Raw genomic sequence first — 21,282 nt, 5'->3', positions numbered from 1 at the left:
TTCGCTACTCTGTATCTTATTTGCTCTGCAGGCTGAAACAAGTATAGGATTTCTCAGAAGCAAAAATTGAAACCAATTTAAAGAGACTGAAAAGCACAATGGCAGAGCATAGTAATGCTATTGTGAGGATATAATAACAAGTCATTGCTTTGCTCAGTAATTAGGAGTGTGATATTCTCAATTACTAAAGTGAGTTTGTCTGACACATGTTTATTTGCCCCAGAAGACAAGGAGAAGTTTATATTGCATTGCCTATACAGTGGATTTTTTTTTCTAGCACAAAAAGTTCAAATCTAATCACACAAAATGGTGGTACAAAAGAACAGCTTGCTCTCTCTGCCTCACACTCCAGGCCAGTTAATTCAAAGGCAGAAGAGCATTGCAAGGTTTAGAGGACATCACTGCAAACTCACCTGAGAGGGGGAGTGTGGGTGTGTTTGGCAAGAGTCTGAGGCATCTAGGCCACCAAGCAGTAGGATCTCATTTTCTTTCGGCTGGTGGACAGTCAGTAATTCAACAAGCTTTGGCAGCTCTGGAGACACTGATGCCAATTTCTGCAGGAGACATGCCAAGCACAGGGACACAATGCTCAATGATTAAAAAAAAAGGAGATTTTCTTTGGGCAACCTAAAAACTGAACATGTGTTCTCAGTTGTTCTAATTCAGATACATGCAGACACATGAAATCCTTTCTCTGAGAAGGCTTGAGCCACAACGCTTTTGAACAGTTAATTACGTCCACTGCTGTTGGCTAAATCTGCAAATAAACTAAACGAAGGCAAACCGCCATGTCTGGTTACCAATTTTAATGCAATGTTAAGTGAGTCAATGTTAAAACAGGAATGCAAGCAGTTCCTATGGCATGACAAGTGGGTCTGAAAGAAAGGTGGTTTGTTTAGTTGGAAAAGAATGGGTGTAGATGAGGATTGTGCTCACCTTAATGCTTCTTTCATCAAGATAGTCCGTTTTTTGAGGGTCACGGTTTACAAAACAAATCTAAGAAAGACATACAAGAAAATGGCAAAACATTCAGTTGGCAGTATTTATTAGAATATAGCACAATAGCACAATATCTGAGCAGGAGAGGAGAAGAAAGTGTTTCAGAAGTTAATAGTGCACATACTTTAACGCCTACCAGACTGCAATTTCTTTGTCACCAATCCTGAAAACTCGACTGAGGAATAGCTGCACTATTAGCGACTCACCGTTTAAAACTACAGCAGCTGTCTGTCGTGTCTGAATAACCACTGTGTGACAATGTCTCATACTCGAGGCCTTTCTAAAAAATACTTTTTTTGTTCTCTCAAGAGTGCTGGCAGTAGGTGTAACTCAAAAATGATTTTCTTTCCTTTCCTGTCACTCTTTTTCTGACATACTCTCTGCCTCCACCTCTTCCAATCTCACCCACATTTGCCTTCGGCTGCAGGTATAATGGAATGCGATGGAGTCTACAGTACATGTCAGTGCAGTGAGTTCAATGGCTGCTGTTTGAATCTGCTGCACACAGCCTCAGATCTAAGTTGGCATGGCCGAGTTAGTCCTGTGTGGCTAACCGGATATAGCTTGATACAAACAGCATTTGGAGGTGAAGCAACCCCACTCAGTCTGTCCATGCATGTGCAAGGTACTATGTGTTGCTTTTAGTAGGAGTGATGTATTTCCATCTCTCTCAGGAGTACATACCTAAAAAAAACAAAAACAATAAAATCCTTGCATTATTGACGTCTCTAATCAAACCTTGTCCTAATGTGAGTCACTGAGGCAGTTTCAGTCTTTCAATTCAAAACATGCACGGGTGGGAACCCTGCAGGCTTCTTTTTTACTTGCTCCATATCTGCTCTGCCTGCTGATATCTTCCCCTCTTCTGTCCTCTCTTGACATGTCAAAAATATATATTGTTGCATATAATCACAGCTTGGCACAGTGTTTGAAATCTTTATTTATTTATATGTTTTGTATTCCAAAAGATTTATTCTTATTTATAACGTCAAGATGAAGAAGCAAACAACAACCATGTATACTTGTGTTTTTCGGCTTTTACTATCATGTATTTTTTTCTGAATTTTTTTCTTGATGCAGATTAAAAAGATGAAACAAAAAGGTAAAAATACATAGGCTGATACAATCAATAGTACATTTATATTTCAAAACAAGGCCGTTATTGTGCTCCAATTTGCATAGCTTCCTTCCATTTAAAAACAGTCAAATGAGCCAACATGTCCTCCAGCTGAAGGGTAATGTGAGTACACTGGAAACAGGCAACGTTCCCCTTTCACCTCCAATGTGGTATCTTTCAGTCAAACCTGATATTTCCAAACTATTATAATGTGATGAAAAAAGTGCCACATGGAATTAGAGTGAGTTACTACAAAAAAGGTGCAGTCAGACATTTCAAACGTTTTTTTTTATTGTCATCCTGAATCCCCACTGCCTTTGTAGAAGGCTTGTGTTAACCTATAGAACCACAAGACCTCCTCTTTTGTCACCTTTTCCCTCAAATAAAAGTGATTATACACAATGGAATAAACAGTATGTTCAATGCCTCACTGTTGCTCACATTACTAAAGCAGCAGTGTGCATGTGGTTGACATTTAGCAGCTTTTGTATGAACAAATGCTCCTGACACTGAAAGCTGAGATTATCCTGCGGCCTTTATAGCAAGCTGAAACAATGGCGAGGATGATGGCTTCACTTGATGACCCTTGTTTGATAAAAAATATTCAGTCAGAGGAGTATTAAATGTGTTCTATCCCTTGCTGACAACATGCATCGGACATTGACTTTGACTCTTTATCTGAAATTTTCCATCGTAACAGCGTACAGAGTTTTGATTGATTTGGCATCCACTGCAGTTTTCAGTGTCTGCCCAAATCACGTCATGTTGGGCGGCAGTGACTCATTGGTAGAGGCAGTCTTTTCTCTCACTAAAGGTAAGCATTTCAGTCCCAGCACCTGCATTCAATATGGCAAAGTCCCAATTGTTATAACAATGAACAACATGGCTCTCAAGGGCAAAACCAGCTGTGTGCAAATTTATATGAACAGGATTAGTTAATACTACAACTTAACGTTGTATACTCTCATCAGTGTGTGAATGAGTGAATGTGACAAGAAGTCAGTTTGGTTCGTCTCGGTATAGCACATATTTTGTGGCTTTTCCATAGACTAAAGCCAGGAAAGATCCCCAAATTACTGACCCGTACCATACTACTTTTTAGTACCCTTCTGTTGGGGTGCCTATAGGATATGGAGCCGACCCTAAAAGGTGGAGCTAAACACTGCAGTGCATTGACTGGTCGAAAGAATCGTCACTTTCCATGCGATAGCGACAAAAACAACACAACCCTGCAGTGTGCCCAGTCGATTGTTTATTTCGCTGTATTTCTCCTCGTGACAAACAGCCTTCTTTGAAACAAAGCTTGATTGCGTTTTTTGTTTTTCTCCTTTGTTGATTAGCTGGTTAGCTGTTAGCTATTAGCTGCAATGCTGTTGCGCTATTACGTAGCTGACGTGGATATCGGCATCCGACTTACACGCCGCCCACTAAATATATGGCACGGTTGGCTGTGGAAACGCGAAGAGGGGGAAAGAGCTTTACCGAACCCAACCTTTGCAAACTATACTGATCCACACCGGACCGCCTGGTGGACACCGAGGCTATAGATGGATGGATGGATGGATGGACTGTCCTCCCTCCCTTTTGTAAGAAATGTGTAAAAAATTAGTTAATTAGTTAGTTATTAGTTAAACCTGAGCAATTAAAAATAGACATATACTTATATGAAGAAATTTACATAACCTCTACAAGAAAAGAAAATATATGTGCTATTTAATAGAGACCTCTAGACAATTAAGGAACCTCTGAACAGTTGGAATCAGGCATTAGTGCATAACAATTGAAGAGTGTTGATCTTCTGAAAGTACGTGTTGTCTATACATGTACAGTGGTTTTTAAGGTGGGGTATGCACTACCCCAAATGTGTGAGAACAATAAACAGTCAGTGCAAATTAAAATGCAAATCCAAGTGATTTTCAAAAACTAAAATGATTGTCAGAAATACGTTAAAGTGTCCAACTAGAGGCTGACTCTTAGGACAGCAGTGAAGATGAGAAGTGAAAACAAAGAAAAATGAAAGATGAGTCCAGGAGTCACTGTGTGCTTTTCTAACTAACTAACTAACTCACACATATCATATCTTTTATACAAAGGGTTAATTAACCAATCTTAATAAGAGACTTGGTGTCCTTGCCTAGGAGCAACTCAGCACTAATCACTTGTGCTGAGTGGAACTCATCCCAGAAAATGCAGTGACAACACCATTGCCTGCTTCAGAACATATCGCCCACAGATAAAACACATTTGAAGGAAAAGCGATGCAGGCGATAAATAATTTTGACTTTGAGAAGGGTTAAAGCAATTTAACCCTGTCAGACGGCGGAAGCCAGAGGCATTTGTTCTAAATATGGGATGCAAAGAAGCATCTAGTCATATCTCCGTGTCACTGTGTGGTACGAGCCCAGGGACATGCTCTGATTCAATCAGTTTCTCACAGACAACACACACTTGCGTCATACTGCCTCTGAAGGACTGACCATGTATACAACAGCAGAGGAATCTAGATGAGGAGAGAGGAAAAGAAATACAGACAAATATAGAGTCGAAGAAATGTTTAATATCAGGATATGCTGAGAGAGAGAGAGAGAGAGCTAAACTTGTTAAGTGTTACAGGTGAGACTGAAAGACTGTTACAAAAACATGTAATGTATCAATGATTTCCATTTTATTTAATTTTTTACTTTAGACAACTTCAACTGCCTAATTAAATCTGCAGTACAGATTTTCCAGAAGACGCAATAGAAGAAAAACACTAATCATAATTATTTGCATTTTGTATAAATTGACAGACAGAGGAGAGACCAGCTGTGGGAGAGAGATTTGTGGTGCCCCCATTTTGGCACAATAAATCACTATCGGGAAACTTCTTAGCAAACAATTGCCTACTGTAGAATACCACCACAGTATAGTAGAATACCAATACACATTTAAAGTGTCTTTCAATCTTATGAGTAAGATCGCACGTTCCTGAAACCAAAACAATGTGTAAAAGACACTTTGAAGAAATCAGATAAACTACAAGTACTCATGTGATCCACTGGACAGGACACAAAGCCTCCTTTCTTTTGGGAAAGTCAAATACTCAAGACAACCACCCACAAAACAGCCTTTTCTGTGACCTGTAGCAGCAGTACAATTTCATACTTCCTGCTTTGCAAACTTATGCACTAGCCTACATCTCATTTCAAACTTTTTGTAAAAACAGCCTGTGCACTTCTCTGTAGAATGAATAGGTTGTGTCAGGACTCTGGCTGCAGGAGAGATCTAAGCGTCTCACCACATCTTCTCGCTACACTAGTTGCTCAACCATCACTAATCTACAGCTGGGTAGGTCGGCCCAGCCAACCAGAGTAAACCCAGGGTGACTCTGACCACCTGTGCTGATTGACTGGACGGTAATAACCTGACAGGAAGGACCTCTGGAATTGGCATTAACGACGGATATAGCAGCAGTGAAGTAGAGCATGTTTTAGTTTCACCTTCAGGAAAATGTTAATGATAGTATCTTTGAGTCTGCAAGCATGAAGGGTATCTGGACTTGCTTTACCCTTTCCCTCAGCATTTTTGTTCCTTAATCCATAGAATAAAGAGGTTACACACTGCAGTTTTGTCCTTATGTTCACTCTGGATTTGATTAACCTTGGACAGAAGTATGTTTCAGACCATAGAAAGAGAAGTTAGAAAACCAAACAATCCCACCTTCAAGGTTCTTTTACTTACTTCTCACAGCCCATTATCTAGATGTGCAGCTTTTAACATTATCACACTGGTTTCCTGGTTTCCTCAGCAGCTGTTAAGTTAATTTTCAATAATGATACAATTGAAAACTCCAAAAAAGAGTTGAACTGAAGCTTGATTTGTCAATGCTTTGTCAAACTTCTCTTTCAACTCCTATCTCCTCCGCTTTGTTGAGTTTGACTGAATGCAAGCTGATTGCTCGTAATTCTCAAACATATTAATTTCAAATGTTAAATAATATTCAATATAAATTCAAGAATGGAATCTGGTCTTTGGATTGCCTTGCTAACTATATTTCAGTAGCATAATAAATTAATTCCCCTTTGTGTTTTGTTGACTGTTGAACCAATCAGTCGCAGTATGTTTGCGTATTGTAAGAGGCACAGTGTGTGTGTCTGTGTGTAAATGTGTGTGCGTGACACTCTAACAATGCCCACACAAGGGTTCAATTGTCCCAACTTATTTATCCAAAAAAATCTCATTAAGCCTCGGCCATTCAAAACTGCTGAGCTGGCAGATTTCGTTCTTTCTTTTAACACACACACACACACACACACACACACACACACACACACACACACACACACACACACACACACACACACACACACACACACACACACACACACACACACACACACACACACACACACACACACACACATGTGCGTACACTTGCACCACAACATAGCTTAGGGAAATACCAAGCACAATGCAGTACAATGTTATGGGCACAGGCGTGATCAGTTCAGCCAACCTTTACAAACATTTGGGTCTTCTTTGTCCATCAAAGCTTCTCTCCTTCTCAGAAGCCCTCCATCTCCACTTACTACTCTGATCCTCCCACACACAGCTGCTGCTCTCTGTCCTTCTGGCTTCCTTTTTTCTTTAACTGTTGCCTTTTCTGTCTCTTTTCACGACTCGCATGACAAATATTAGAGTTGTACTGCTTATTCAAGCCTTCATGTCCTGGTTTTATTTTATGGTTAAGGCCTTTCTTGTCTAAAGAAACGTTATATATGGCGCTCTTAAATGATAATGGAAACACATTTGGGGTATTTAAAATATTCCCCACATCCCCCCTGTGTAGCTCTACTGGTGCTTCATGAAAAATGTTATGCCGCTCCAAATGCATTCATTCATCCTCTCCCTATTTCTAGAGTGTTTTGAATCTTCTCGGTGGCTGCAACACTGACAATTGTAGCCCCCTTTTAGTTGTATCTCATTTAAATGTCGTCGGAAGAGTAAAAAACATGAATGTTTTGTTAGTATGCCACTAGAATTTCTTAATAGAACTCCTAAGCTGCACTGTTCTGGTGTACAGACCAGACTGGCATGCTCATTTCACACAGCGTTGAAAATATACAGTACTGATAAATTGCAAACCATAGCTGTACAAGAAGCAAATCAGAATGTAGGATGAAAGTCCACATGCTGCTTTTTTTTTCTCTCCAAAACTCTGAGCTCTTTCCAATTCATCTGCTATGTATTTTTACTTACAGTAAAATATTGAAGGATGGACCAATCTATGTATACATATTTGAGAACAGTGTGTTCAGTTGCTCCATTTCTACTGCTGAAGAAACAGTGTGCAGTATGCAGTACACACACGCACAGAGACAATTAGGTCTTGGCGTGGAGTTGCTAAGCTTAGAGCCCGGGGCTGAAGAGAACATCAAGAAGCTGATGCAGTCCCTCTCAGAACATGATAATATGTGATTGGAAAGGTTTAAAAATGGGATGCACAGCATCTTGTCGGAATATGCCATGAGTCAAATGATGCATGCATTCACCAAAGGCTCATTATTTGATCAAGACATGCATAGAAAAATGTTCTTTATGCAAGAGGACAAAAAAACTCTAAGAGGACCATGATGAAAACTGCAAACAGCAGCTTCTCTATCTTTGAAATGGATGAATTGTAATGTGTTGTTTTCACACTCGAATAAGTGTTAAGATGTGTTTTCATCACAGTGGTTTAGATGCCGAGTGCTATCGTCTTAATATTTTCTTGTTTAATCGTCAGAGGAGTGTGAATATAAAACTAGACGTGCTTGTTTAAAGGGAAACTTAACACTGAACTGACTTCATGAGATCGAGAGCAAATTTCATGAAGACTAACTTTTGGACACGTTCCAGATCCTAAGTTGATGTCACACTATTTAATGCAGCACTTGTTCTGTTCTTCCAGAGCAAACAAGTCCACCAATCACATTACAATATCATCAAACGTAAGTGGGTTGGACAGTAAAATGTACAGTGTGTGTTCAATCCTACAAATGACAGCAGCAATAGTTGACATACAGCTACCAGCGAGTAATTCAGGCTGTTGATCGATTAAAGTGTTTGTTTTTATCTTGAGTAAGATTTGCAAAAAGCCTGACACTTAGACTACAGTGCACCAACTTCGGTTGTCACTCTGGAAAGTTGGACTCCTGAAGACATTGAGATAAAGGGGCCTCGAAAAGACCTAGCTTTACTGCATGGCAGTTAGTTTGTGTTCGTATGTTAAATGGTAAATGGACTTGAGTTTGGATAGCGCTCCAGTCTTCTACTCAAAGTGCTTTTATACCATAGGCCATGTCAACTGTACCCATTCACACACTGATGGCAGAGTCTTCTTTGCAAAGTGTCCATTAGTATTAACTAATTCTAAACATACACATTCATACATTCATACGCCACTGACGAAGCCGTGGGATCAACTTGGGGTTAACCGCTTGACGCCTGAATTTGTTTCCAAGTATTAACATTTTTTTTTTTTTTACAAGTGTTTCTGCTTTCAAGTAGATGCGAAATTATGTTGAGAACGTTTATTTGAAAACAGCACATAAATAGATATTACATAAAAATAGCCAAACATAGCACATCAAATGGATGTTGTTCTGTCTCCGACTGGTCCCATGAAAATCTAATACTTGCAAAAGTTTCCTAGGTATGTAATGAAAGTGCCTCAACTGGCAGTGGAGGAATACAAACGCTATTTTGGCTGCATTTGGAGCGGAAGCAGTTTGATGCAAATTTGCGACAATAGGCGTTAAAGGGGTTAAAGGTCTCGCATCGAACATGCATGGCTGCAGGAGCTGGCGATCAAACTCCTAACCTTCCGTTTGAGAGATGACATGCCTCTACCACTAAGCCACAGCCAACCCTTGCTTGTGCAAAAATGCAATATGTCTGGTTTAGTATCCACCGTGCTAAAGAATCATCCATACACTTTGCATTTGTTCCTGTTTTGCTCTTACTAGCTTTATTGTTCAGATGAGGATCACTTGTTTCGAGCACGACTCTACAGTTCACAGAAGGACTGGTGTTTCTCAGCATTTCAAAAGGAAGGTCTTAAGTAAATGGAGGGTCTTGTGTCACAAAAAGGGAAGAGGAGAACTCGGATTAAATGTTTCATCTTTTTGCTCTGATCCTTCTGTCAGGGCTCCTGCCACAGCTGACCATGTATGTATTCTGGTCTTCCCTTGCTCCAGGCCATACAGGGGACAGCTGGACACTACACACTACCTCAGTGTGAAGTGTTAGATTCTCCTCTGGGGTTTAAATGTTCAAAGTAGGAAGACATAGCTAGAATAATGAACATGGGGTTTCTACATTTAAAAACTCAGCAGCCGCTACGAAGGACTTTATTTTTTCGATCTTGGCTTTTTGCTCTTCACCTTCTCAGTAAAATGTTTTGTTTTATGTAAGAGTGTCATTGATACATGGAACAGGAAATTCAACATGTAAATTAGATGCACAACAACATTTGCTTTGCAAGAGGTGCAGCCTTCCTTTACAAAATACTCACCCTGTCAAAATGTCTGAGGGCTGTCGAGAAATGTGGTGTGACTATCACGGCAGCATGACACTTCTGCGTGACTTCATGCATTAAAACATGAGTGAGTGATCAAAGGTGCCAACATGATGGAGCAAGAGGTGCTTGATAGAGTCAGACACAGAAAATGTAATATTTTTATGTTTTATTAAGCTTTTACAGTTTTGTTTAGCCTTCTGTGTTCATGGACTAATCATGTTCCTCAACTCAGATTTTTTTAAAATTCATAAATGTAATCATCTTAGAAAACCAAACATCATCGACCCGTTTTATGATTGTAATTAATAGTTTCATAATACATAGATGTCAGTACAGTTTGTTGTAGAGTTTGCACCTTAAACTTCATGAAAGGCTTCACCATTTTTAGCTTTTCTAAATGAAATCCAACAAGAACAAAAAAAAATCAAATTTCTCTCTCCAACATCCTAAAGTATGACTTTGCTCTATTAAAGTGTCAGGTGATTGTGGGAATTTTTGGTGGACATTGTTCTGTTTCTGTTTGGACCATTATCTAAACAGCTTTACCTCCCTCCGTTTTCATCATTCTTGTCTTTTCTTCTATTTCCCAGTTCAGTCCAAGGCGGACACATTTTTTTCCCCACCTAGTGTCATTAATCATAAGCTACTGCTTGCTTGATTGATTGGCCACGGAAAACCGAGGAAGAGCCAAGCAGAGAATTGAGAGTCAGATGAGCAATCTGTCACTTCAGAGGCAGAGCGTGATGCTGTAAGCGGATTGGCTGCATCTGTTTGCACTAACATTAAAGTGCTTCCTGATTCTTAGAAAACAGACAGAGTGGAGAAAATAAAAAGCTATTGTCTCATTTAAACTCAACAGTGAGGATAAAATGTTTTTTTTTCTTTCTTCTATTCACAAGACAACAATGAAGACATGACTGTTTGTTGAATCCCCGATTCAGGTGGGAGCTCAAGGAGAAGCAGACTGTTCTGCAGAAACAAGGAAGGAACAGGTGATGTCTTTGTTTTCTACTTGGCAACCAACATAATCAGAATTATCAAGTAAAAATTCTGAATGTCTTGTGGTGTAATGCGTCAATCTTCCTGGAATTCTATCATATGGTCAACAGGGCATGCTGGTCCAATGTTCATGCTGTTTAACCGTCAACAGTACATTAAATGCTGCATATTTATTCTGAAAAAAAACTCTGATGTAACTCTCATAAATGTGTTTGATTCTTGTGTGCATCTTGTCCTACATAACACAGCTGCTGTCTGGGGGTTTTGAGGGACATTCAATTCAGCACACGTCTCCTCGCACTTACAAGGTGTGACGTGAGTGTGTGAGAACGATGCTCTTTGCTAAATTACTGTTATTCCTGTTACCTTGGCGATGATTACCAAACACATGAGGAATCTTTCCGGAAGAAAAAATAGAGGAAAAACAAAAAGTCAAAACACCTACTGTGCTAACATTTACTTTTTATAAGACGACAGCCAGAGACAGTCTATGATGGAGGAATTTTAAATAAATTGTAACTCTTGGTATTGTAATGATCTTTTGGTTAGGAAAATGCTAAAAGTTTATATTCCACCAATAAAGCTTGAACATAGTGGTCACCATGTTATAATTCATACTGATGTGGCCTCTCAAACAAAACATTGTGCTAACATGTAAGAGAGGATTATATTAGTATCACATTGACTCTCCGGCCATTTAAACAGCAGGATAGGGTCCCACCTATTTTCAGCTATTTTGTGAGGGTTAGGGTAAAGGCTATCTTGACAGTACGAACTGCAATGGAACAAAAAGCAATGATGCTTTAAATGCTGTTTCAAGGGCAATAAAATCAACAGAAACTGTTATAAAGGGGCTGTGTTTCAAAACTTTTTGGTCAATGGCACCATCAATCAGTCTTTAACTGTATAGCAACAATTCATAACAAGTGTTATCTCAAGACACTTTAAAAAAGACCATGCTCACCGTTACGTTTACAAAAAGCAGGTAAAAGACCTTACTTATTGCTATATTATAACGGTCCAGCTTAATCCGTTATAGCGTGGCAAGAAAAAACTTCCCTTTAACAGACAGAAATCTTCTACAGACCCAGGCTCATGATGGAAGAGACTTCTGCTAATCTGCACTTGGGGGAGCAGATTAGTTGACAGCACCATCACTGCACAATGGGCTAGACCTGACTTATACATCACTTTGAGCTAATGGTATTTACATTTAATGACCAGTTGATCCTCATCACTTTAATTAGTGCATCTACTTAGCTGTTCAATACTATTCATGTTCCCATAAAAAAGTTTAGCACAATAGCCCGCTAGCTTCAAATCATCAGCAAACACAACCAAAGACTTGTGGGAGGACAATACATTTATTGAATTTTGACGAATTGATGGTTACTTAAATCCATCCCAAGGGGACCATAAGCTTGTGCTTTAGATTCCAGTAATTGTGAGTGATTGCTATCTTTAAAGTCACACTGCTAAAATGTGTCTTGTCTGTGTTTAAAACAGATTATCCACATCTGTAGGAATGACCTTACAGCCATTCAAATGACTGTAGCAACATCCATAATGATTTCCATTGGGTCCAGTAAAATTCCCATAGTGCACTTTTTGTGCTGCTCTGTAGCTCTTCCTAATGCGATCTGTTTGTCATGTGGAGTTACAGAGAGGACTCTCAGCTATAGTGTTGATGTCATGTTCCTACAAACAGCCCATGACCAATTTACAGATCACTTCCCACCTCCACTTTTCACTTGTTGTCTTTAAAAGAGGGGTCTTTTGATTCATTCAACATAATATCACCTTTTTATTAAAATGAATGATTATGGCAAGGCAAGTTTATCTATATAGCGCTGCTCAGACTCAAGGCAATTCACAGAAAAACATGACCTTATGACCTAATAAGGAGGTAGGCTGTTAAAAAGTTATGCTACCAGATTGGTCTGTCAACCACGTCAAGTTTTGTACAGTAAAAGTTTGACTGACACACCAGATTTGAAGGTATATCACAGATGTGAGGTACAGGTCACGTCTGGGTCACGACTAAAGGATTGTGCAGCTCAGTGTCTGAAAGTATTAAGCGGGAAGTAAGAGAGATTTGCAGCTGTAGATATTTTTGCAGTGTTGTAGCTATTACAGAACTCAATGCCGGTGGTAAATTTGCCTTAATGCACTGGAGGAATGAAGTACCAAGTACAGAATTCAAGTGTTTTTCTCTCCCAACAAAAGCCTGCCTTTTAGCCACTGACAGACATAAATCCTGAATGCAATTCATGCTCAACTTGCAATATCAAGTGAATGAGTGATCAAAGGTGACACACCAGAATTGGGTGACAGAGAGGATTAAGAATGTGCGTTGTCTGCAGCCAAAAAGCTTCCTCTCAAGATGTTGTTGTTGTTTTTTGTTGTTGTTGTTTTTTTTATTTTAATTTTACAATCTCAATGCCATTGCTTGCTTAAACCCCTAACAATGTCCCTGGTAATCCCAACACCTTCTGCTTCCAGTAAGTGAACGGTGTTAGCCTTCTTTTTAGTTCCAACACCATGCCTCACTGTATTTTTATAAGCCAATTAGTGAACTGTCATTGATTTCCACGAATTAAAACGTTAAATAAACCGTACAAATGACAAAATCAATGAGAAAATCTAGGACAATGAAATGTTAAAAGATACTGACACTGTGCGGAGTTATGGTAAATCGTGTGACTCCTCGATCATGAAGTCTGTGACTCAGACTATATATTAACTATATTACAATATGCAGAAATAAGACAATATAGGCAAAAGCTCTGCGCTGTTCTAATCACAATATCTTGCACCCCAAAAAAATATTCATCATTTTTGTCATGGCGTTTAAAGATTTTTGTTTCTGTTACGCGTACTGAACACAATCCAAGGACAGCCTGAACATGTCCTGTTGTACATGACCAACTTTAGTACAGCGAGAGGGTTGTCCTGTTAATCCAAAGAACGACTCACTCAAACTACTGAGGGCTTTTTGATACAGCACTAATGAAAACGCTCTGAATATTTTTTTTTTCCTCTGATGCAAATTGAGCTTTTAAAAATCTTGCAACAAATCTAAAATGGATATTCTTGAAATACATACACACAGAACACCTACAGCAATGCTCTAGAAGAAAAAAATCAATTTGAGATCAATAGATTTTGAACTATTTTCAATAGCCAAATCTTCCTTTCGTTCACAGATGACATCAAGGCAACTATAGCTCTAAATAGTATACCCATTCATCAAAATAACAAATTCAGAGGATAAAATCAATTATAAAAGAGTGAAATATGAACTTCACTGAAATAGTTTTAGGGAAAGGGTAAAAAACAACAATATCTTACTATGTGTAATGCATTCATTGAGTATCCCCATAGTAGCACAAAAGATTTGACACACCAGACCTCAAGAACAAAAACTTCCTACTACAAAGGAGTAGGTGAACACCAGAAAATTGCCACGAAAACACTTTTTCCACCATCTCCATGCCCACAAGCAACAAAGAGGAAGCAGACTAAAGAGAGACAGATAATTCAGCTGTTACCTCGCTGTCATTTAAGGCCACAAACCTGCTTCCTTCAGCTTCAAAACTTTACCCTGGAGATGACTTGGACCCGGTTAGTTATGTGTCATCCTTCACAGCGTGCCTACTCACCATGGTGCAGGTGCCCTCTGCGTCGTCGTCCAGCAAGCCCAGTCTGCACAGAGCTTTCTCGTTCCTCATCCAGTACTCGGGCGAGTCCAGCACGCCGTTGCTGCACAGCACCTGCAGCACATAGATAAAGCCTGTTCAAGTACAGCAGCTCCAAAAATCACAAAACACAGAGACACCCGCAGAGTCTGACTTAGTCACCCATTCACTTTCATCCCCCTGCCTGTGTTGTCACCCCTCAGGTCACTGGAATCAACTGACCTTTCTCCAGGACCTTCATTTCTGTATAAGTGTCCGTGACGCAGGATCAATAATCTGTCAGACAAGGAGCCTCTGCACAATATATCTATGACAGTTATTGTCGACACCCTGAAGGGACACTTTAATGACAGACAGTTGTAGAACTGTCTTTCCTCCTCTACACCATGATGTCAGTCATTTGTCATGACCTTTGACTTTTCTGTTTTAATAAGCACTAAATTATAAGGCCAATTATCTGAAATCAAAGATTCCCTTGATTCCAGCACCAATCCCAGTCCTAAAGTTCGACCAAATGGTATTAATATCTCATCTCATATACTTTAGTTTATTGATTAATGAAAGAGCAGTTGGGTGTGGTGATGATTAAAATAGTGGGCTTTTATCGGAATTGTTCTTCAATTTCTCTGACATAAGACAGACACTGGGTGTCAGTTTTCACTGTGTATTTTTAGTGACATATTATGCCCCCTCATGCATGCACCCTGAGGAAAAGGCCATCTGTGCAAGGCCTTCAGCCAGGTAAAGGTGACATAGACTTAGCTGATTCAAACAAAGGCTGCAGGCACAGGTCAGTAGAGCACGAAGAATATATATTTCAAAGACTTCACCTGACTGGAAAATGTCAGGGAAATCTGTTTTCAGCAATGAGGTAGTTAGAAGCAAACACCAGTGATAAACACACAGTGAGGGATGCACAAACACTTTAAAGAAAAATATTCAATCTGGGCTCCATATCAACCCACAGAGCTGCACAAATTTCTCTCCTGTCTCTTCGATGTGAGAGATGATAAATCTACTGGGCTGACCTGGGGGCCTGGCTGTTCCTCTTATTAAACCACCCCTGGGTGTCACAGGCACCCCGGAGGAGGAAATGAAAATCCCTGCATTGCACTGCAGGAATCACTCAAACAGATAACAGGGGGCGACAGATATGATGGACAGGTGCATATAAAGAGAGAAAAAGATGATTAGAAGAAGCAGTTGACAAGAGGTTGCACAATACACACACACACACACACACACACACACAGAGACACACACAGGTGAAGAAAAGAGTTACTCCTCTGTGTTTTTTACCTTCTTGCAAGCGCTGATGGATGAAGCCAGGGTGCTCTCTGTGTTGCCTCCCTCCAACTCAACAGACTCTGAGCCTTCAAACATGGCAGACGACTGGAAGTTACTGCAAGGAAAAAGGTCACAGTTTACTTTGTCAGAGCAAGTTTTCGTAAATGGCTCAACAACACCTCACTGATCTAAACCCCCCCCCCCCCCAGAGATCAGTTTGGATTTTTTTTTTTTTCTGTGCTGCCTGGAGAAGCCATATCTCCTGTCACATTTGTCCAAACTATACAGCTGTGGCACTATTCCAATAAATTCATTGGACAGCCACTGTCAGATAGCATAGTCATTTGGATAAGCTGAGTTGAATAGTTCATTGCTAGATTATTATCTTGCAAGCATGGCAAGGTCAGAAGAGCTTCTTATGACGCAATTTGCAATTGAGAAAATGCATGTACCAGTCTATGGCCAGCCAAAGGGACGTCTTAAACATTAATTGGATGCAAAGAGTTCTTTTTGTAGTCTTTTAATGTCAAGAACGTTTAATCATGTTATTATTCATGAGGACCCGTTGTAGCAACATTTCTTTAGGGATTTCTGAGAAGTTTAAACTCTTGACACAGACACACTCCCTTGCATAAACTGTTATGTTGACCCATTAGGGGATAGGTCTTTGGATGTGCCCCTCAGCCCGTCTCTCTAGTTCTGTAAAAATAATGGTCACACATGCCTTTTATGCATTTTAGCATCAAATGTCAAAGATACATGGCTAATCTTCCAAATCATGAAATTTGACTTTGGCAGAAGACATACAGGAATAACAACACGTGAACCTCAAATTGCACACTAGCCAAAACTTAACCAAATGAAGTGATGGGAATATGGGTCAGACTACAGCGGGCCTAAACAGAACACAGCAAACTCAAAAAATCCCAGAAAGGCGTCATTATCCTGTATGCATGCTTTCACTGAGATAAGCCAAATCGAAGCTTATCTGGAAGGGTATTAATGAGGATCAATTTGCAAAATAAAGAAGCTGGGGATGCATATTAAAATAGGAGCAGCTGTTTTTTTTTCAGTAATCCACATATTTCAAAGCAAATTAAATGCATTTCATCTGACAGCCCTGAGGGATCACATAAGATCTATTTGCAGTTAATGAACGTGCACGATGTTAATAATGGGTGTCACAGAAAGAATCCGTTTGTAGTGTGAATAGTTAGATTTACAAAAAACAGATGCAGCGGAGATAAGTGGATATGATGCTTTTTAAATAGGCTGCTGCTGTCTGCAGGCACACATCAAAACATCCATCCAATACACATGTGCACACGCACACACGCACATACACACACGGACACACACACATGATTCTGCAGTGAATATGTTGGACTCATGCAGAAAATTGGAATTGAACGACACTGTAAAAAATGAGGTGTAAAAAAAGTATAACAGAAGCTCCATACACTGAGTGCGTTTATGGTCTTCATGCAAATGTTGAGTAATTTTCTCAGACATCTGAAAATGACCAGCGGGATAGATTTGTCACGCACGACTTCCTTTTTAATCTTTGCGTTTTTCCATCACGACACACCGATGATTGACAGATCAGTGCGCTCTCGTGCTCCGGGGGCGCCAGGTATCCAGTAGGCATCCCTCAGATGAGGGCACAATTAACCCCTGAAATGTCTGGCTTTCAAGGACGGCCCCCGGTCTGCAGTTGTAATTCACTGTGGCAGACTGTGTGTTTGAGGATTTTGCCAGACTTCAGAGCTGAAGGCAAGTGTAACAGTGAACAATCAGGCAACTTCAGACGGTAGCCTTCGGAATTCATTGCCTGTGTAATCGTTAAGCTGCGCAAAATAATCAATTAAGCAAGTTTAAGTCCTGAAGACAACAGTAACCTTTGATGAAAGCTCTACTTTTGTCAATTACCCCTGAGGAAACAATAGATTACTGAACGAAGCGTTTTAAGAAATATAATAAAGTTTCAAAATAAAGCATTTGGTTTTTCAATAAGACTGCTTATAGCACTTTTTTAAAACCACACGTCTATCAGCCAAGATGAGACATCTTGTTTACTGCAAGAGCGCTTTCAATAGCGAAAGCGGCTTTACTGCACCACTCTGCGTGGATTTTGGTGCGCTTTTTTTTTTAATTGTTTAAACACACATTGACACACTTTGTCCTGAGAAAATAATCACTACACCCGGATTCAAAACAATATTAAATACATGCACACGAGACCCAAATGATTTCACTGTTTTTTAAAAGAAATATACTGTTTTCAAACCAATGTAACAGCAAGTCATTTTGAAAAATATTACAGGGGAAAAAAGAGTTGCAAGAAATGTAAAAAAAAATACCATGACAAAGTAGGTCGTTTTTCTCTGAGAATCCCAGCGTATGTGATTTATGACCTGATGGAGACATTTTGTTTCTGTTTAGTAATATGCGCCTCTGCTAATCGATGGTATCGTTTCTTTTATTTGCCAGGATGATACGCGCAAACAGCCTCTTACCTTGGTTTTTTCAGAAGGCACTTTGCGCCTGCCATTCCGTCAAAAAAAAAAAAAAAAAAAAAGATAAACTATCCTATAACGGTGCAATTATTCCTGTGTGGGGGCAGGGGGCAGGGAAAGGTACAGCGCAACGCCTCGACGCGTAATTGTCCCTGGGACACTCTCCGGTCCAGATGCGCATCCCAAGCTGACCACTGAAGAAATCCAGAACTGTTTCGCCGTGACTGAGAAGGGAGAGTAACGATCTGAAACCTGCAGAACAACAAGCAGCGGTAGTTGCAGCAGCAGAAGCAGCAGCAGCGAAGTCCTCTTCGTGCCCTGCGCGTCCGTACGCCAAGTACCGAGTGCAGGCGCAGGAGCCCCGCGTGGATCAAACGTAATGAGCTGCAGGACGTAGGCAAGGACAAAGATATACACCTTGCGCGCGCACCTCGACGCACATGCATGTGTACAAACAGAAGAACGTACACAAATGTTGTTTTGCTTTCAATTCATCATATGAACAGCAGTAAACGACTTACAAAGCTTATGATAAATTGAACAAGTGATCACATATTGACTAGGAATAAGGGCATGCAAGTAAGATAGAAAGTGCATACATTGAAATTAAATACAAGTCAAATGAAACAATTCCAAGCTATTCAGACATTAAGTCTAGATGCATAATACAGCTCCAGTGTATTATCTATTTTTCAAATATGTGCTTTCCCTCTTAACGTGTTACACCATGTGAGTTGTCCTTTCCCTGCTGTTGCTGTATCTGACCAGGCATAGGAGATACACTAGCCAAACAGCCACTAGGACTCAAATTGTATGTCAAATTGTCATAAAAAACAGTGAGGAGATAAAGATAATGTTGTGTACAGATACATACTGCAGGACACCCCCAACCCATACAGATAGTTTGACAAAGTTGATACCAGATAACATTAGGGCTACTATTTAAAAAAAAATCTTACTTTAAACTTAGTTATGTCTCATAGTTATCTCTCCTGGGCCATCTATTTAGCATTGTTGCTTATAAACAACAGCAATTTCTTGTAATTTAACATTTCCTCTTAATATACTTCGTAGACATGAAGATATAATCTAGAATCAAGTTTTAGTTGACAGTATATTTTATTCCCTATGAGCTACATATTTGGTCTCTAGCAACTCCGGCTTTGTTCTTTTCAGCATGCTTTATTCCTCTCCATGTTAACCAGTTTTTCTGTTCATACTGTATTTGCTGAACGCGTATTTTAAAAATGTTTCATAGTTTGTTTGCTGCATTGGCATTCAGGAGCGAGGTTGGATTAAGCCTTTAGAATGAACCAAAATAATACCAAGTGCAAAAGGATAGGAAGCATTGACAGAATGATTCAGCTATAAAAAAGCTCTTAGAAAAGTATTTATCTTTGAAATCATAAAAAAAAGGACATACATTATAAGACTGTGACCCCTGTGGGCTTCTGTGGCCACTGTAAAATATGAAGCAGGAAAACACACACACACACACACACACACATCATCTGACAATCCCAATTGCCACTTGAGACAGCCATCATCTCCATCAGCTCAGCAGCAACACACGAGCCTTTAGAGCAATATATACATTGCCTCTCATAGTTAGGCTAAAATTGTGCTCTATGGACCATTAGGGAGGTCAGCACAAAATCAAGAGGGGTTAAAAGGAGCCATGACCCTCGATTCTGTATTATTCCAGTGAGACTGCCTCAGCAAATTAAAGGCTGATGAGAAAAATAGTATTCAGAGATAATATAGGGATCCTGGTGGGTGATCTGTGTGTGAGAGAGTGAGGGAGAGAAACTTGACTTGAGAGCAGATTGATTTTTACACATCATAAACAGCTATATTGTTTGTCTCTCACCCTATGTAACACTTACTATCTTTCAACAATTCTGGAATATCAAGATACATTGATGTATGACCTTGCCATACATTTCTGCATTGCAGTCGCTGTGTTTAAGTGCTCCAAACAGAAACTCTCCGGTTTGCAAAACACTGGCTTAATGCTTGATAAAATAGCAAACATCTAAAATCCCTGAAACCTTTCCCATAAATACAACATATTAAATGTATAAACATATTTCAGAGGTTTTTGCTGAAACTGCACATGCATGTATGATCAGACTGTTCTTTTCTCCAGCTGCTCATGCCCTCCATGGGAATGTGCTCTACTATCTAATTTCATGCTTCTCAGCTGAGGAAAATAGTTTTTCCAGCTTGATATCTCAAGGATAATTACTACAACCAAATGACAAATTTGTATCCCTGTATAGTTTTAATAACTTAAAAAGGTAAAAAGTCTGATATTACAGCTACAGACAGCAAAGGAACAAAGAATAAGTTATGTTTGCAAGGGGTAAAAAGCCTTGGACTCACAACAGACTTATTGAGAAAGTACAAGTGTAAAGAGAAAACATGTAAAGTATGAAACACACTGAATCATCCACTTTCCCCCCCACTATTTCTCAGAAGCTGCTTTAAATCTGAGTACCCTTTTCAAACGAGATGGATATATAGGTATACCTTCTATCAGTGTCTGTGTGAGAATAAAAGCTATAAAACCAACTAAAACACGAGAACATAGGTGAGATGTTTGGTATATCAACCAGTAAACAGCTGTGCATAAAAGACATCTTTGTGTGCACACCGAAGTGTATCCAAGAGATTTGTAGAATTGGGTAGTAGGGACATTTTCCAAATAATGACAAAAAAAAAAAAAATGTTTAAAAATCTTAAAACAACATAATATTTATATCTTATGATGTGTAAAATAATTGAATAGAAATAGTCAGGAGTAAATATTCTTACATGGTATGGTAGATTTCTTAAAGAAAGAGATCAATGTACCGGTAATTGTTATTTTTCAGATGTGTCAAAATCACATTAAAGTAATATCGTATGAGGGGTAGGCTGCTGGTTTGAGTCAATCTGGTTTTGTTTCTTGCTGCAATACTGATGAAGTCAGAATCATTTTTAACGGTAGGAAGGAGTATGAAAAATCAGAGCAGTATTTTGGTTTTTGGCAGAAGAAAAACTCCCACATCATCCCTCAGATTTTGCTGCTTAGTGACCTCAGAAGGTGACCCATAGAGTATCACCACAATCCCCCCGTCTACT

At 39.5% G+C, this 21,282-nt stretch overlaps 1 protein-coding gene across 2 annotated transcripts in view; it reads right to left on the bottom strand.

The window, feature by feature from the left end:
• Nucleotides 1–18,518, bottom strand: part of sphkap (SPHK1 interactor, AKAP domain containing) — a 30,420-nt gene extending 11,902 nt beyond the window's left edge. For both annotated transcript variants that reach the window (XM_079353509.1, XM_079353510.1), the window contains exons 1-5: nucleotides 18,157–18,518; nucleotides 15,653–15,755; nucleotides 14,318–14,428; nucleotides 937–996; nucleotides 414–554 (exon numbers count right to left, since the gene is read on the bottom strand). In XM_079353509.1, coding sequence (XP_079209635.1) covers nucleotides 414–554; nucleotides 937–996; nucleotides 14,318–14,428; nucleotides 15,653–15,755; nucleotides 18,157–18,191 — 450 coding nt within the window. In that variant the 5' untranslated portion in view covers nucleotides 18,192–18,518. The remainder of the gene's footprint in view (nucleotides 1–413; nucleotides 555–936; nucleotides 997–14,317; nucleotides 14,429–15,652; nucleotides 15,756–18,156) is intronic.
• Nucleotides 18,519–21,282: the final 2,764 nt, after the last annotated feature.

Source organism: Symphodus melops, assembly GCF_947650265.1.
Source record: "Symphodus melops genome assembly, chromosome: 10".
Lineage (NCBI taxonomy): Eukaryota > Metazoa > Chordata > Actinopteri > Labriformes > Labridae > Symphodus > Symphodus melops.
The sequence above is the reverse complement of the archived record's forward strand: the minus strand, read 5'-3'. Positions and strand labels throughout refer to the sequence as shown.